This window comes from Papilio xuthus, unplaced genomic scaffold (genome assembly GCF_000836235.2).
Source record: "Papilio xuthus unplaced genomic scaffold, Pxut_1.1 DF825017.1, whole genome shotgun sequence".
Taxonomy (NCBI): Eukaryota; Metazoa; Arthropoda; class Insecta; order Lepidoptera; family Papilionidae; genus Papilio; species Papilio xuthus.
In genome coordinates, this window is record NW_013533632.1 from 1,161,211 (window position 1) to 1,180,367 (window position 19,157).

Sequence of the window (19,157 nt, forward strand, 5' to 3'; positions counted from 1 at the left end):
ATGATAACGCTGCAACTGCATACTATATTTAGTTATACGTACAATATTATTACATCATTTAAAATTAAATTATAATACTTATTGATTAATTATTATTGACTGAAACGGACTAATAATTAATGAATTAGATTCTTTTTAATTTCTGAATTTACTAATAAAATTATCGAACGACATTATTAATATAGAGACATTTAGAGGAAAATTATAGGGACAATTATTTTCAATACTGATGATGTAATGACATTATTTTATGTATCAATAAATAGAATTTTTAATCAAATTTAATTGCATTCCAAATGTATGGGTGTGCCAGGAACACTCCTTAAACCTTTTACCAAATTAGCGAGCACGATACATATCTGAATTTAAGGTTTAAATGAAAGAATTAAACATAATTTTTAAGCTACACATAAGACAGGCTTGAAGTGGAAGCAATTCCGCGTTTCGTCTGATGAGTGTGCGTCCCTGAGGCCTAATTTAGTCCTCTTTCCTTTCCCACCCTTTTCTTTATAAGGAAAGGATGGGAAGTGGAAGTGGACGTTCCGGATGAGAGGATGCATGGAAAGGGAAAATATTTTCTTTCTGTGCATCCTGTCCTCCGTCGATTAAAGGTAGGCAACGCTTATGCAATTGCGTAAGTCTATGGGCAACGGACACTTCGCTATTTCAGGTGGCCGCTCGCTCGTTTGTCACCTTATGATATAAAAAAAGCTAACTAAAGCTATAAAGGTAAGTTATAATTTAGGAAAAAAGTTAAATGAGTACTAACCCATGGAACTGAGATATCGATTATTTCGACCATATATCTCTGGAACCATCCACCATCTTAAGATTAAGTCTGTTGAACTCCTCTCTTTCCCGAATATAAAAGTCTATCAATTTTTGTTATTTTTTTCTTAATAACATTTCTACTGAGTTCTCACAAAACAATTAGGACAAAGAGAAACGAAAATATGCCTACACCTTATTATTTTCATATTTATCACTAGAAAGTAAAAGATTATAAAAATAGCTGACATGAGACTGGTAAAAATATATCGTTAAAATTCAACGAGAAAATGTAAGATTTACGTCTTATTTGATTGTAGTACGAATTTATTAAAAGCAAATAAATTAATTTTGAAATACTTTGACTGTTATTATTAAAGTTATGTCAAAATTAATGAGATTCCTAAGAGTTGAAAATACCTTATTAATAATTAAGCCCACTAATTGAAATACGTATTGATTTCAAGTGTTTCAAGACGAGAGGTATAAAGCTTAATATATCCAACTGGAGAGCAAAAGGGCTCTTGTCTGGAGTGATTCAAATCAATTAGCCTAAAAATAACGTAACGTAAACGTGTGTTTTAAATAGAAGCAGATAACCCTTAACAGTTACTAGAGCAGTAAATACTTTTTAAAAAGCAATCTACTGCAGTGGACGTTATTTATAACCGTGGAATGGAATTGCATTAACACTTGTATTTTTGAAACAGATGTCAATATATTACGAATATTGTAAATGCGAAAGTTTGTATGGATGGATGGATGTTTGTTAGAAAGTACCTCTGCAACGGCTGCATGGATCTGGCTATCATTTAGTATAAATGGGACAGTGTCTAATAAACAGATATGCCACTTACTAAGTTTTTTCTACGCGGACGACGACGACGTCGCAGGCTAGTTATTTTATAAAAGTGTTTCGACTTGAAGCACATGGTATTTTGAAAATTGTAATCATAAAGAAAACTTCAATAAAACGATTATGTTACGCTAAATAAAACCGCTAAGATCTAATAGTGCTAAGATAATAAATAAAATTTACAACGGTGGAAACATCCGCAACATGATTACTATGCCTTAGCAAAATAATATCTTCATTTTTTTTGTAACTCAAGTATAATATGGATATCGATGTATTTAAAATATTAAAATAGATGACTCTTGATGATATGGTGGCGAACATTTAAGCACCTGATTTTTTAAGCCCCAAAAAAACTGACGAAAAGAAAAGTATATGAACGATTATTATTTGGCCTAAATGCGCATTCGTTTAATTATCACATTATGAAATAGCACACCAATGGTTCGATGCAACGTTACCTGTAAACGGTCTATACTAGTTTAGGACCACGTCAATGACTATGAACTTATTAAAAATAGGAATATATACTTTTGAAGTAAAATTATATAAAGGCACATGTATTTAATTATTCTTAACTATGATAATACAAAATAAATTAAATAAATATAATATAAAAAAAACGTTATTTTTACTGTATTGGTTATAATAAAGGCGAGAATACTAAAGCTGGAATCACGTTATTTTAAGTGTAGCAAAAAAAATTTAACCGCAAATATTTTGAAACTTAAAACGGTAAAATGTGCATTTTGTCTTTAGTCGTAAATATATAGGCTTTGGATTGGAACGAGGGATATAGTTTATCTTGGAACGCGCATTCAGCCAATAAACAAAAGCTCTATAAAAACTTACCTTAAATTAATGTTCTATCTCTATTTCGTAGTTAGAGCCAAGTTGCGACCAGCGCTGGCTTTGACAACTGGAAAAAAAGAAAAAAAATGCATTCTGTTGGGCAAACTTGCACAAGTCTTTTATAAAGTATTTTTCTTTGTCTATTGTACTAAACTTAATTAATGTCTTTGCGAAAACAAAAGCATTCTAAAAGAAATAATTTCTATTAACTTGTGATATTACATTTAATTGGTTTATAATTTAAAAATTATTTTCCATTTATTTTTTAATTTTAAAATCTTTTAAAGACAACTTACTCCATTGTTTATAAACTCTAGTGTGTAAAGTAGAAAAAAATACGAACAAAGCGAATTTTAACCCAACTCTAAAATAGGACATTTCACTCTGTAAACAGAAAGTCATTGCCACGTTCAAATTGTCTCGTACGTACGTGTCGTGTTTAATTAAAAGTTACTACTGCCAGTTTCCATGTCATTTCTACTTTCGCGCTATGAAATTAACGAAGCGAATTAATAATGTAACGCTATAGGGTCTACGAGCGGCGCTGGGAACGATTGGGAGTGCCTCAAACACACCTTGTTTCGGAGTAATTAATCGCAAACTTTACACAAATTCAGCACGGCTTTCTATAGTAGAGATTTCTCTATTCTCCATATATTATAGCTAATTAATAAATTTATTAATTGTAAATAGAAGAAGGCTTTTAATAACAGCACTAAAGAGTGATTAATTTTATATATGCATACTTTCAAGGAGAAAAAAAATAAATTTCAGCAAATAATTTTCCATTTACATAAACTTACTATAACTCGAATACATATATATTATTAAATATTTTGTTAAATAAGTTGGTAGATAAAATACCAAGTACATTTAGGCTTGGCCCTTACGATCCAGTAAATTCAGAGCTAGACGGACGGACGGTCGCTGGAGGGTTAGCGTGTCTGGGAATATTTTATGTAGCAGACTGCACTCAAAAGTGGTCTGCTTTTTTTAGTCGCAGAGTAAACGCGCGGCTTCCGCACAGCTTTATTACGTTTCACGAGTACTCGTTGCTACTAAAACTGATATTTTTAAGTATATACAATTTAGTGTAGTACATAGCTATTATTTTTTGGTATTTATAGGTAGCTGGTATGGATTTTAAGTAGATGAATAAAAAAAATACTTAAATATGTATAAACAAAGCGACCTTTGTGTAAACAATACGGTAGTTAAGTTGTTTCGATACAAATAACATAGAATAATTGGTACTGGTATATTTCTGACGATAAATATCAGTTCAGTTGCTGACAATATCTATTTAATAATAGATACTGAGTTTGTAGCCATTTATTTTCCATTATTTAGTAGGTAATTAAATAGTCTTTAAGCATTTTTAAACATCGACACGCTACCCTATATACTGAACAACCAAAAAAGCATGAATAAACAACAATTTATAAAATTAACAGATACATGTATTTTCAGACGTAATGAATAATAAGATAAAGAAATGTACCAGGGTCGCATAAAAGAGAAACGCTTACCAATCTGGGATACACGTTTGATTATATTTAAACTTCATTAATTACATAAATTTTTAGGGTTCCATAGGAAAAAAAATGGAACCCTTATAGGATCACTTTGTTGTTCGTCCGTCTGTCTGTCAAGACCCTTTTTCTTAAAAACGCGCGAAGGTATCAAGCTGGAATTTATTTCATTGTTAAGATCCTGAACATATGTGATGTAACAATGTTTATATTTTAATAATAAAATCTACATATATGTGTATTAGAACAAAGAACGGCACTATTCTAACATATATTTATTTATACGTGTTCATTCAAATTCTATAGGTGATCAATCTGTTTTTACAAAGTACAGGGTCGACAAGATGTGAGTCATAGACTTCCATTAGGCATTTGTTACTTGTACTTGCTATAACTTGACTTCGCTGTTATATTGCTTCGAAACTAATGTCAGCTTACACATGTACAAGTTTTGTCGTAGACGTTACGAATACTTTCTCGCACAATTTCGTGCTAAGCCCTCTAATAGTTCATTGACCTAAATGTTTTAAAGTGTAATACGTGATCGATTTTTTTTTGTCTTGAATAAACATGGAAATGATAATTATGAAAGACATTTCCATTGTGCAATATTGCTAACATCATTCATACTACATATTACATTATAAACTTTTTTTCTTAAAAGTTACTCAAAGACTTTTTGTCTTAAAATATTCAGACACTGCTCTGCAATATTAAACATAATTTTATATTTAGTTTTTATAAAAATACAGATTTAGAAACGTTTAGTTTAGCAAGGTTACGTTTAGTTAGGCAATATTTAACAATGTCTTAAATCTAGATAATTTTTATCGAATTAATATAATGAAAATCTCATTAGAAATTTGGATTATCGAAATTCACTTAATTTTACTTAATTCATACAAGAAGTCTCTACATAGAGAATAAATAGGATGACAATAATTTCGGCTGTAGAAACCTACGGGACAAATTAGAAAGATTAAAAAAAACTTACCTTTAGTGAATGTCATGTATTTTCTATATTATCAACTCGTCTATAGATTTAAATCTGAAAAGAAGAAAAAAAACATTTTTAAAATCGGTACTTTAGTTCAGTCTGAAAAGTATTTCGAAACAGTTAATAATGTAAAGAATGGTCAATGAAAAATTCACAGTTTTCAGACAATTTATAATATCCCTAGTAATATTATTCACTAACGGTGTTATTTTACGGTAACATAAATGAATGTACACAACTCAAATCGATCCATTAATATAATTAAGATCATGATGACAATTTGAAAGGAAAACAAAAATATTGTAAATATACAATGAGAGCATCTATTGTCTGTCATGTTGTTCATCATTTCGACGATATTAAACCTTCACTAATACTTGACTTACTATTGGTAATATTTGGTTGTAAATATTCGTAGATATACGCTTTTACATTTTACTTCTTATTATACTAAAATTGTAAATGCGAATGTTTAGATGGATGGATACATGTTTAGATCTATCCATCCTATATACCATCACAGATAGATGGTAGATGTAGAGCGTCGGTGGCTCAGGGGCCAAGCACTTGACTAGCAATCTGCAGATCGAATCCCGCCATGTACGAATGTGTTTTTCTATTTCCGATTTACATATATACATTTATCCGACGTTCTTACGGTGAAGGAAAGCATCGTGATGCAACCTGCACATATCTGAGGAAAAATTCAAAGATATGGGTGAAGTCAATTAACCCGCACTTGGCCAGCGTGGTTGACTATGGCCTAATCACCCTTAACTTAGGGTAGGCTCCGAGCCCCTCGGTGGGGACGTATAGTGAGCTGATGATGATGATGATAGATGTTTGCTGAATGATCGATGAAGTGTGGCAAATATATAGAACTTAGTCTGGAAGACCACATATGCTACTAATTGGGTTTTCCTAATTCCGTGCGGATAGTGTCGCGGGCGACAGCTAATAAGAAAAATAAAGAAAGAAAATTATTTCAGTTATTTAAAAAGAAGTTCACTCGGTATTATATTGTCATGAACTTCAAAGTTATTTTATGACAAGAAATTATAGACAAGTATTCGAAATGAATAAACCTTTTCTCGTTGGTTGCAGCGCAATGCCATTCAAATACTGAAGGAGGGACTCATTAAGAGCACAGCCTACCGCAATCAGGGCTTTTTCAGCAACAACATAATTTCCTACAGTTGACTTGAAACCGTAAATAAAAAAAACATTAAATAATTTTGTTGAATAAAAATTTATACTATCTATAGTAATCAAATTACACTGACGTAACTAACCCTTGGTTTCTGAAACCAAAATCTTTGTATAAAATAGTCATCCATGTCATTATCTTTGACAAGACAGATATAACAAGATGTTTTAAACAGGGATTTTGGTATTAGAAACCCACGGTAAATATCCAACCTATAATTACAAACATTCATTCGAAATACTATGGATGTTCAATTTAGCCTACGGCAGAAGTGCAGTTGGCCTAAACTTATACCCCATATCACAAAATGGTCAGCGGGGTGAGACAAAGTCACACACTTCGAAACGATTCCATAGTGAACTTCAAAAATGAATGGAACTTACGCGCGACAATTTCGCTACTTATCTAAAGTTATTGTCAGTTCTATTTTTGAAGTTCGTTATGGAATCGCTACGTAGCAAATGCACTTTGTCTAACCCTCCAGGACCGATAGGTAACAGGATAGTAAGCAGACAAAGGAAACGAATCGCTAAATAATCTAGCAGAGTTTGCAGGAAAACAATGAATATTGCTTCCTGCTTAGAGAAATGGGAGGGAATGGAATAAGCTATATTTAGTCTTTTCCTCCATGTTGCAAATATCAGACATTATGAATATTTACGTAAGAAACTATAATACAATATAGGTCAAACATAGCTATGAACGTTGATAGGTATGTGTTGATACAGGGTTGGACAAATTGTATTATGACTACTATAGCCTGGGCGTAATTATTATGGATGTGAACGACAGTTCATTTTCCGTATATACAGTTAAGGACGTTTATTCCCTACCCATTTCTTTGAAATATCATATTCTAATTAGATTCAAAACTTGTCGTAGCAACACATACACTTAGTAGTTACTAGTATACCATAGCTCTTATGGTGGTAGTTTGCTGACCGATATTCGATTCTAAATGGGAAGCGAATTTAATTCTTTAGCTGAGCATGTGTGACTCAAATAAACGTCAAGTTTACGACACATTTAATTAGTGCGGATTGTTAGTTGTCACGAAAACGATACAAACAATTGTTAATACAATTTTAGAGAAATTACCTTAATTTGGAACACGCTAGTCTAGCTTAGAAACTTTCATTTATTTTAAATGATATTAGAAATGATAAATTAAAAATATTAAATTAAATTCTGGGGCATATAAAATGTTTAATTACAGAATACCGATGTATTACCGGGGTACTTTCATATTGAACACTTTAAACTATTAAACACGTACCTACAAGGTATCTTATATTAAATTCATAGTACAAAATATGTAACCCAATAGACTAAAAACTTACTAAAAAATAAACAAGTGTATTTATTGACTATCACACCTAAGCGCGGAGGCGATACGTTCTGAACAAAAAAAAATCATACGGCGAGGACATCAACAGTAAGTGGGCAGGCAACCGTGACTCACAAACCGACAAACGAGTTTTCCATTCTCCAAATCAAAGCCCCGGCTCGCTGTTACGAGCGCAGTGATGCTATTCACACGAAGCCAAAGCAGTGAGGTAGAGCAGTAAGATTGCTATAGTTTTATCACACGTATAGTCACTGTTGACAGTATCTGTCAAACAATAGTAATACTGCATTACCTTACTGTTTGCCCTCGTGTGAAACTGTCATGATGGAATGTTCTCAACGCCAGCTGAGTGCTGTGCTGTATGAAATAATGTGGCACGTTAATGCCCCGCACACACACACACACGCACACACAAGCAATCGCAATACAAATATTGCTGTAATCAAAAATAATCATTATACGTCACCGTGACACTATAAACATTACACTAGTTTGCAATCTCGCCAACAATATTAGAATTACCTTATACCGATTGCGATGTCATTAAAACACAGAAAACCTATGCCACTCTTAGTTAAAATACCTTTATCAGTCTGATACTTATTAGTAGACCTAACACCCCCCTCCCCATCCCTGTGAGTGCTCTACTCCATCTATCATGCTTATAATTATTCGGACTTCGTAAGTATTACGTGATAGGTTCACTGGCACATTGCTAAACTGGAGTAAGTTTTTATTTGACCTTACGCAATTCGACAGTTCAACTCTGATAAGTACAATAATTGGATACATGTTTGATAAAAAAGTAACGTACGCTTTTGCATCAAAGGAAAAGAACGCAAAATAAAACACTCGTCTAGTTCTAATAGAAATATTACTAATATTATAAATGCGAATGTTTAGATGGATGGATGTTTGTTTGAAGGTAACACCGGAACGGCTGGACAGATCTCGCTGAAATTTGGCATAGATGCATAACATAGTCTGGAAGAAAACGAAGACTACTTATTAACTTTTTTAATTTAGCGCAGACGAAGTCGCGAGCGACACTTACTGAACATACAAATCTATCAACTGTGAAATTCATTGACTAAAACTCTTTGCCACAATAAAAAAACATTTCCGCTGTAGAATTCAAGGGATAAAGTTATTTTCCCAATTATGCTTCATTTACTACAAACTATCCTGTTCAAAATATTTTATATACGTACTATTACTAGTTAGTGTAAAAAGTTGCGTCGATTGATTGGTAGACCGATCGTACCAACGAGAAACGTCCGAATCATACGAATCCAATGACAATTGAATTTCAAATCTGTTAAGACTACAGATCGATTTTGAGGACATATATTTCCTACCCATTTCTGGAAAACATTTGAAACGCAATGCAATTAAATCGAAAAATTATTACAGAATAGCAAGCATAGGTGCTAAATTATAGGTCTTGTTGTTACAATTGGCTGTAGTATATTCAAGCCTTCATGGGAAGCGAATTTAATTCTTTGACCGTACAACGAACACACCAGCCAATGGCAATCGAATCCGTGAGCCGTCCGCTCTAACACCGCTGCGTACATTGACCCAAATGCTTTCTCTATTGCACCTGTTCGAATAGTGATAGCTCCATCTCAATACTGGATAATTAATTTTCGACTTCGGTAACACTTTTTCTGGTGCGTATTTACTATAATTATTTCTGATAAACTGTAATAAAACATTATATAGCGTATATTAATGACAAAAGATATAATGTAAAGTCCAGCCTATAAAATTAATACGAAAAAATAACTCCTCAAAGATCTAAGCACTCTCTTTACGTCTTTTTTGCTATTCAGACCATAACCCACCATAGTTAAAAGATAATTACATGTATATGAATTGAGTAAAAACGTTTTAATATTTGTCAAAATATTATGAACAAAGAGTAGCTCGTGTACACTAATAAACCCACATTTTTTTTTTATTGGAGAAAGGGGGCAAACGAGCAACGAATCGCCTAATATTATTTGATCCGACGCCTATGGACATCCGCAACGCCAGATAGGTTGCCGCAGATGGGTTGATGTAAAGGAAGGTAGACACTCTTTACTCATATGTAAGCTATATGTGATTAAAAGTCTTGTCAAATACGGTCCTGCCGTTTCTAAGATTACATACAGAAACATAGACTTGTGGACAGATAGAAGAATAGACAAACAAATAAAAATTATACTTTTGTTGTATGTAACAAAAAATCCTAACTTCCTGTGCAAAAAATATTTAAGTTATATTTTACATATTACATAAAGACAATCTATTTTTAATTAACTATGTGATTAATTCAAATAGCTCTGATAGTATGTAGTGCTCAGTCATACTCCTGTCCAGAAGATCTGCTGTGGGAACTTGAAATCTAGTATTTCTGGTGCCTAAAGAATATTAAAGGGGGCAATATATGATTGGCGCACACAAAATTATTATGTCTAATCTAGTTAGTAACAGGTTCAGGATAACCATCTTGAAAATTTACTTTAAAATATACCACAAAACACTCAAATTGTAGTGACGTGTTCCATACATATGAATTGGATATTTAATTTATTCAATATTTTAAAAGCAATTAGAATTATCCCGAGAAAATCAAGTTATGTTCATTTAATTACAGTTCTCCCATCATCGAGAGAAGGATACCTAAATTATAGTACATGAAAATATATGTATATAGGGTCATTACCAATATTCATATTTTATTTTAATCTTTTACACATAACTAGCTGTATAACACATGTGTTGAAATGAATAAAAATATTGTTAGAAGTCAAAAAAATTGAAGTAACATTATAGTTCAAGAAAAACAAAGATAGGATGGTTTTATTTTATTCTTTAAAGCACATACTTACTCCAACATGTCCAGAACATCCTACTACAATTTCATCAAAACTTGCGCATTATTAAGGCATATGTATGGGACACACAAAATCCTAACAAGTATAGTAACTAGACATGTTTGTAAATGCTTATATTGATATATAGTATATAATATAATCTTGTATAGTGAGTGCAGTATTGTATAAAGTTTAAGTATTGTTCTATTGCCAGTCAGATATAACCTTGACTGTGGGATTCTACTGCAATGACACTTGTATACACATATTATGCTTTTTGCAGAGACAGCAATATATGTCATATATAAATATATTAGTGAGTGTGAACGCATAACCCAAAGGGGTAAACAGAGACCTCAAACTTCCATTTGGTACAGTCAGAAGAATAAGAATTGCAAAAGTAATCCTAAAAATATTTTAGCGAGATTAAATTACTCTATTGTCCTGGACAGTTCTACTAAAAACATACATAAGCATAAAAAAGGACACAAGACTAAATGACAAGTTTCACTTATGGCCATTCGACCAGAACAAACATATTGTTGCATCAAAACATGGTTAGACAGATTGTTTTTGAAACTCTTCTTTACAATTTGTAATTCAACAATAGTTTAATCGGAATCAATAAATCTTCATAAAATTAATTCCTTTAAAATATATATTTTATGTAACTAAAAAAAGTTTTAACGAAGTTACTAACATTAAATTAATTGATACAAATATGTGAAATTACCAATATTCTTTAATCTACTATCTTCTGATGTGCCCAAGGACACTAGTTATTATCAAAGAATATAGTTATATTCTAAAATCAGAAACAAATTTTCTGTAAACTTTTTTACTGTATCCGCTCAAAATCGTATCCGTGGACACATTTATTGTATTACCTATACAATGAAACGTTGTTTATACGTATTAAGAAATTGAAAACTTATTTGTATACATAATTAAAGGTTTACTCACATTTGAATGAATTAAAAACTTCACTTGACTTAGGCACCGCGAAAATACACCAAAATGGCACACCCAACAGTATATAATATTATCCGACCAATGGCGACTTACTGACAACTTTTGAGTTTTGACAACTAGACAACTAGAATTTTAAATGGTTTATGTGGTTTAACTTGGGTTAACTTAGGCCATAAATGGAAGGGTCATTGCCTTAAAATGACAGCTTTTGCTTCGTTTATTCGTTTGGAATTAAACTGTGCGTAACTGAAGTTCCTGACAGTTAATTCTAAGCCGCTTATTAGTTCGATTTCCCACCACCGCTACCAACAACAACCGTCAGCGCCAAAATGGCGAAAATCAAATAGGCACAAAGTATCTTTGTCAATAGACATCCATTTTAGAGGTCAGTCTTAAAACAGACTCAGCCCATAATATACCGATCCCATAGAAATTTATTTCAGGTCAGTGAGAAGCAAAACAAATTTTTTGAATAAATATTATAGGTAAGTGGTAAACCAAAAATTCAAAAACGCACTGTTTTTTTAACTTAAATCCAAATATTAAAAATTTGACTTTATTTTCTAATTAGATTTTGCGATATTTTAAGTTATAAATTAAAATCTATATCTGGTAACACAAAATCATGTTGTGTTTTGTGATGATCTCCATTTTGAATTTTGACCAGAGATTATTAATAATTTTGACTAATTAATTCAGGCGGTATTTTTTTGGTTGTACTGGTTAGATAAAAAACTATACTAGATACTCTTGGTGATTACCATTCATTTTAGCGATTTCTGTGAGAGCAGTGAGACTAGTTCGTGTTATATTTGTAGAGGCGTATTAAAAGTGAGCACTTTTATGCTAACTCATAATTATTGTCTACCATAAACTTATTCTGCGTAGCGTAATTTTTCTCCATGGGAGACCATATGCATTTGTCACCAAATCAAAAGTTAACGTTTATCAACAGTGTGTAACTGATTTTTTTGTAACAGGATCATCGTAGTTCAGTTCATATAAGTTGTTCTCGGAAAAATGTCTCAAGATAACCAAAGAAAGAGAAAACACTCTGATTCGCTCTCATATTCGGTAAGTTAAAATTATTATTAGGTTAAATGCACTACGATGCTAATGTCAGTTTAAATTTGATCTAATGTTGTTTCACAAGCAATTAACTTTCTATCGATGTTAAAATTTACGTGGTAAAGTTACTACACGTGGTATTCATAAGTCTCGTAGATGTTAACCACGGTGCATAGTAACGCAGATTGTTGTTTCCAGTCTATATTCAGTAACTTAATGGGCACCATATCCACGTTTATTCCGCGGCCAATATTCAATTGGTTTCGAAAAACTGGAGAAACGGGAACTGATTGTTTGAGCCATGACTCCGATCACAGCTCTGAGGAAATAGCTCCACCCCCCAAAAAAAAGAAATGCTATACAATTGGCAGATATAAACCTCTCCACGTAAGTTATAACTTTATTACTTGATAATAGAAGCATATAAAATACTCAAATTATAGTAATTCTTCATCATTAATTTATAAACAGTATAAACTTTTTGCTTCTCATAATATTAACTTTATTTTACTATTTACTAAATTTGACTTATTTTTGTCATTTCTACTGCACTGGTGTCCTACATCACAACTTTATAATGCTCTAGGTTTAAACTGCAATTAGGAATGGCAACCTACAATATTTTTTTACTTTCCTTATTTTTAAATCTGTCTCTAACAGTTATTTAAAATCACCTCCTTAATTATAAATCATTTGAATTTGTGCAAATGTTGTAAAAACAAAAAATGTTTGTAGCGATATTATGAAGATGGTGCAACAAATGACAATATTGAAGAAGACTCTCAACATGGATATGATTCTAATGAATACAGTAGCGGCAAGTTTATTTTTTTATTTCTTTGCTTATACTCCAAATATACAGCCAAACATTGTTTACTTAAAGCCCTTTATTTTATCTGTTGACTGTTAATTTATACCATGGTTGTCAACTCGTCAACAAGGTTATATAAGAGTATTTTATATTTTTAAATATGTATCACCAGTGCTGCTTCTAGTATAACTAGTTTGTTATTTATTTGTCAAGATCGCAAGTAGGAAGCCTGTGCATAATTATATTTCAATAAACATGATTTCTGATAATGTCTAACATCAGTGTGCGATAAAAGAGCTTATTTAAAGCTAAAGTATTATTTAAGGAGTGTTAATTTTTTTTAAGGTTATGTCTCTAGTGTTTAGTTGAGTTTCCACAAAATTATTTTGGATTTAAACCATAGAATGCTAAGACTGTGTTTTTTATATTTTACATTTTTGTAGTTGTATTTTTTACAGACTCTCAAGAAATGCAAAATCCAAGGAAGATAAAAAAATTGGATCATGTAAGTGGATTGATTTTCAATTAATTTTAACTATGTCTTCAATAAATAGCATTTGAATTTTCGTAATATAAAATTTTCTTTGTGAAGAAGTAATGTTTTTACATGTTTTTCAAGGATGATACTGTTGTCAGCTCAATAAGATCTTCAAAACCAAATGTGAATTCTACTAACTATTCAAGAACACAACCATCTTTGTCATCATCAACAGACACTTACCAGCCACTTTACCGGCCAATTTACCAGCCAGTTTATAGGCCACGTTACAACCGAGTCTCAAGCATCACAGCATCTGTACCATCTGGTAGGCTTTATTTTATTACAAAACATTTTTTTCATATCATAAGATGGCAAACAAGCAAGCGGCTACCTCAAATCGCTGATATAGCAAAGAGACCGGTCCCTCGATGGAGGAGGGATGCACAGAAAAAGAATATTTTCCATTCCCATGGATCCACTTTCACTTACTATCCTTTCCTTATAAGCAAGAGTGTGGGTAGGGATGCACAGTCATCAGATTGTACGCGGAATTTCTTCCTATTGACGCCTGTCTTCTATGTGATTGTGGTTTTGCACCAGACAAACCGGCCAATCCATGGGAAGATGCTCTACCACTGTTTAGTTAGTTTATAATCAGTTATTAATGACAGACATCAAATGTTTTGTTTTACTATTAAATTACATATATATTTGTTTAAGTAGGCTCATCTAAAATAAGTCCTAGTTCAACATATTAAGCAAAAGATATTGATTGGTCTCTATCTATATCTTGTGAAATGAAAGACTGGCCCAGGAAATATTTCCAATTCCTTATTAAATTTTGAATAATATAACAATAATACTAATTTTGTTGCTTTTTCAGATTACAAAACAAGAGAGTTGCTCTTGCCAACTCAAGCAAACATTATGCTTGTCAAGAATAAGTCGAAACGAACTCTTAAAAGTATTTCTACAAGGTAACATAAATTATATAATGCTATGGAATGAATGGAAGCTTTATAAAGAACGATGCATGGCTTATCTTGACGTCTTTTTCGATTCCTCTTTGCGGAACCACTGATGCTTTTGTTTATTTACATTATATATAATATAAAATCATTTTAATTACAGAACTACTGAATATGAGAACCCACCAACTATTACTAAAGTGTCGAGTGAATTACCTGAGCCTAGTAAAGTGCAGGAGCCTAGAGAAGTGCCGGAGCCTAGAGAAATGCCGAAACCTAGAGAAATGCCGAAACCTAGAGAAATGCCGAAACCTAAAGAAGTGCCAGAGCCTAAAAAAGTGCAGGAGCCTAAAGTGGTGCCGAAGCCTAGAGAAGTGCCAGAGCCTAAAAAAATGCCTAAGGCTATAGAGGTGACAGATCCAAAAGAAGTGCCAGAACCTAATGATGTACCGGAGCCTAAAAAAGTGCCAGAGCTTATAAAAATGCCGAAGGCTAGAGAAGTGACAGAGCCAAAAGAGGTGCCAGAACCTAATGAGGTGCCGGAGCCTAAAGAAGTGCCTGGGATTAGAGAAGTACCGACACTGAGTGTTGGATCCTCAAAAATGTAAGACATCCTATGTGCTGGATGCAGCACAGTATGTATTGAATTGGAAGTTTGGTCAAAAATCCAATGTCATAATTTAAGTATTATGAATCTCTTATATAGTATACTAGCCTTTGCTCGTGACTTCATTCGCGCGGAAGTAAAAAAAAAAAACTTTACAGTTAGCCTACATATTTTTCCAGGCTGTGTTTCTTCTCTATGCCAAATATCATAGAGATTCGTTAAGCCATTCTGAAAATAACTTGTAACATACAGTCATCCATCCATCCATCCATTGAACCATCTGTCTAAATATTTGCATGTATTTTTTATGTAATAAAGTAGCAAACGAGCATGCGGCTACTGAATTCGTTGAAATAGCTTGCCTTTAGACGTCCGCAATTGCAGATGCAGTGCATACCTTTAATTGACGGAGGAGGAGACACACAAAAAGAATATTTTCCCTTCCTATGCGTCCTATGACAAATCCACTTCCCCTTCTTATTTCCTTAGAAGAACTTCCACAGAACAAAAACATGACAAATCATGTACCAAGTTATGCCATAAATTCTGTCCCTGCCTAATGCATGACTATTTCAAAAACAAATTAACAAAAAGTAATGAAATACAACACAGTTATTTACTCAAAATGATCCCTTTTTGCCTTCACACACATCTTCAATCGATCCGGCCACTCGTCTTACGCCGCACACACTGTTTCCAGAGGTATCGAAGCCGCTGCTGCCACTATAGTATTTATTCATATTTTTTTTCAAATTTATGCCTTGAAGAGCTGCTTTTTATTTAACGTACTAATATTATAAATTCGTTTGTTTAGATTGATGTGATGTGGATGGATGTATGGGTGGGTGGTCTACATTAATTATTTTATATATCGGACGGAGTCGCGGGCGACAGCTAGTACTATATCTTATTATTAAAACAATATGATACATAATAAGTTAGTATACTATACTCTATAAACAATTTCTTAAATTTTGGATTCATGACCAACTTCACTATACAATGTAATATAATGTGTGTTGTGCAGCACCAATTATATCCTTTATAGGATAGGAAATAATGCTGTCTATTTTGTTTCAGTTCCAACAAAAATCAGGTCAAAACAATCACTGAAGCAACTAAAAATCCAACAGGATCACCCTCTAATGTGAAAGAGGTCCCAAAACAAAACAAACCAGATGATACATTTAACAAATTGATTTTAGCCAGCCGTGACAAGTGGGAATGCACAGTTTGTCTTGTGCGAAATGATCGAAATCTAACAAAATGTGGATGCTGCGGTGGACCGGGACCAGCCAAGGCCGGCTCCGGTCTGCTGTCTTCAAGTTCAACTCCAACCCCCAAATTCAATTTTGGTTTAAAAAATACTGCCCAGTTTCAAATGCAGACCACAAATAATTCTCCATTTATAATAACGAGCACACCGCAGCAGAAATCAAGTTCAGAAAAATTCTGTATCCCCCAGCAAACAACTAAGAACGACAGTTTCTTACCAATGTCCACGCCATCAATATTCGGGGTGTCGAATCTGAGTGCAGTTTACCAAACGTCGCCACCTAAGTTAAATTTTCTTACTCCCAGTTCTGCCAACCCTGCCCCAAATCCAGCCCCTACTGCTGCCCCCACCCCCGACCCAAATCCCACCCCTACTCCTGACTCTAATCTCGCCGCAACGTCTAACTCTAATCTCCCCGCAACTTCCAACTTTAATCTCGCCGCAACTTCTAACTCTAATCTCCCCGCAACTTCCAACTTTAATCTCGCCGCAACTTCTAACTCTAATCTCCCCGCAACTTCCAACTTTAATCTCGTCGCAACTACTAACTCTAATCTCGCTCCTACTCCGGTCTCTAATCTCGCCCCGATTCTCGCCCCCACTCATGTACCTAATTTCTCCTTTACTCCCGCCTCCACTCAGGTACCTAATCTCGGTTTCACTCCTGCCGCCACAGCCGCCCCCATCCCAGTGCCCTCATTAATAACAAGTCCTAGTCCTGCTAGCAATGCTATGTCTGGCATTACAGGAAATTCATTTCAAGAAAACTCTAAGTTCATTTTCGGCACTCCTAATGTAAATATTAATTCCGGGACTAATATAGGTTCAAGTAACAATCAAATGACGAACCCATTTGGAATGCAAATGGCGACAGAAAACCAATTGTCCGGGCGCGTTGGTGTATTCGGGATTGGGAACGCGCCAGCAAACAAAACTGACTCCGCTCCATTATTTTCATCGGTGGGATCGCATGTTAACGTTTTTGGTTCGAGCACCACTCAAGTTAACACCTTATCTGAGCATGTAGAACCGAGACAGCAAACGGGATTCGTGTTTGGTATGACGCCAAAAGCAACATCAACGTTTGAGCAGCCCGCTCAGAGACCACCTGCCACCGGACCCGTCTTCAGCTTCGGCCAGGTGAGAAATTTGACTTTAATAGTAATTTTTTTTTCTAATTAACCGAAAAATCGTATTAAAATTTCTGTACAAAGTATATTTTGTTTTTTTTCATGTTTTAGCTAATTATAATACACTTCTAAAATACAAAAATCTATCTCACCTATATTGCTTTGTATGCTCGTCCCCTTGCATTCCCAACATCATTTGACTGCTTTTGAAACTTTGGTAGGGTATTCTTTAACACTAGAATAGATTTGTACTTATATATAATACTGACATATTGTCATTGCAGCCTCAGCCAATGCAGACACAGCCGCAGCCTATGCGTGCAGAACCACTGGGTGTTCAACCAATGAGTGCACAGCCTATGGCTTCACAGCACACAGGGCTGCAGCCGATGCAGTCTGGAGTGTATAACTTTGCTGGCAACCAAACTATGCCAATGCCACAGTTTAATATGGGCGCATCCCCCGTAACTCAGACAACTACTAGAAAAGTTAGAAGAGCGGTACGCAGAACTAACATGCGTTAAGGTAAAAGTGTTATGTTAATGTTCATAAATGGCAGCATGTTTCTTGACTAAATTAACTGAAATGACAACAAAAATTGTAAATCACAAAATGATTGGTGCCATTTATAATGTTTTTGTAATATTTAATGATAATTACTTTAATCTTATATGAAAACGGCTAAAAACTCACATATATTCGTCCGATGATTATAATGTCAGACGAAACTTTGAATACTTTAATAATGACTTTAAAGTTAATTTTGTAATGGCAACAAATTCATTAAAAAAAAATGGTTGCCGCATTCATATCTCTGGCCGATAAGGGAAAGGCTGTTATCAGGGGTACTCTGTTCAGAAAAACGTATGCAGAACAAACCATTTATTTTTTTCCATCAAGGTATCTGGTACTGTGTTACACATCTTTCCTGGATAGCTCTATGTAAATTTCATAATTAAAATTAGACTTTTTTTCATATTTAAAAGTAATTAGGTAACTGACGTGTTTTGTTGTGTAGTGTAGATGAGTAATAAATAAATGTTTTTGTTACTTGGCCTGAGTCTTGTTATAAATAATAAGTGTAAACAACATATTTTATTAGATTTTAGTGCTTCAATACTTCCTTTGTATTCATTGTGTTTAAGTTAATAATCATTGAATCAGAATCATTGTAAAAGTAAAAATTTTCTAATAGTGTTAATTTGAGTATGAAATAAGTACAGTGATGATAAATACTTCATTATAATTTATATGGTAATTTCAGAGAGAAAAATGTAAATTTTTTTACTATACTTTAAAATTATTTTTGTTAAATTTCTTCCAATATCTAAACTGAAATAAAGAGAAGTAATAAAACTTATAAATTTTCATTCAAGGACCTTATTCATATATTTATAGAAACTTTTTGGTAAATAAAACA

The 19,157-nt window shown here is 33.4% G+C and overlaps 2 protein-coding genes across 4 annotated transcripts in view; one reads left to right on the forward strand and one right to left on the reverse strand.

The window, feature by feature from the left end:
* Window positions 1-11,517, reverse strand: part of Evi5 (ecotropic viral integration site 5) — a 35,100-nt gene extending 23,583 nt beyond the window's left edge. The window contains exons 1-3 of one of the 3 annotated variants that reach the window (XM_013324055.1): window positions 11,388-11,515; window positions 5,003-5,056; window positions 2,477-2,543 (exon numbers count right to left, since the gene is read on the reverse strand). The gene's annotated coding sequence lies outside the window, so the exon portion shown is untranslated. Of the gene's footprint in view, window positions 1-2,476; window positions 2,544-5,002; window positions 5,057-11,387 lie in introns of all 3 variants that reach the window. The other 2 variants (XM_013324060.1, XM_013324058.1) reach the window with 2 other exon arrangements.
* Window positions 11,518-12,037: 520 nt separating this feature from the next.
* On the forward strand, window positions 12,038-19,000 carry LOC106126333 (nuclear pore complex protein Nup153-like). Its single transcript, XM_013323943.1, has 10 exons — window positions 12,038-12,227; window positions 12,377-12,470; window positions 12,663-12,851; window positions 13,200-13,281; window positions 13,734-13,780; window positions 13,895-14,081; window positions 14,640-14,733; window positions 14,888-15,328; window positions 16,412-17,747; window positions 18,022-19,000. The coding sequence occupies exons 2-10, from the start codon at window positions 12,417-12,419 to the stop codon at window positions 18,259-18,261; spliced, it is 2,670 nt and encodes an 889-aa protein (XP_013179397.1). The 5' UTR covers window positions 12,038-12,227; window positions 12,377-12,416; the 3' UTR covers window positions 18,262-19,000.
* Window positions 19,001-19,157: the final 157 nt, after the last annotated feature.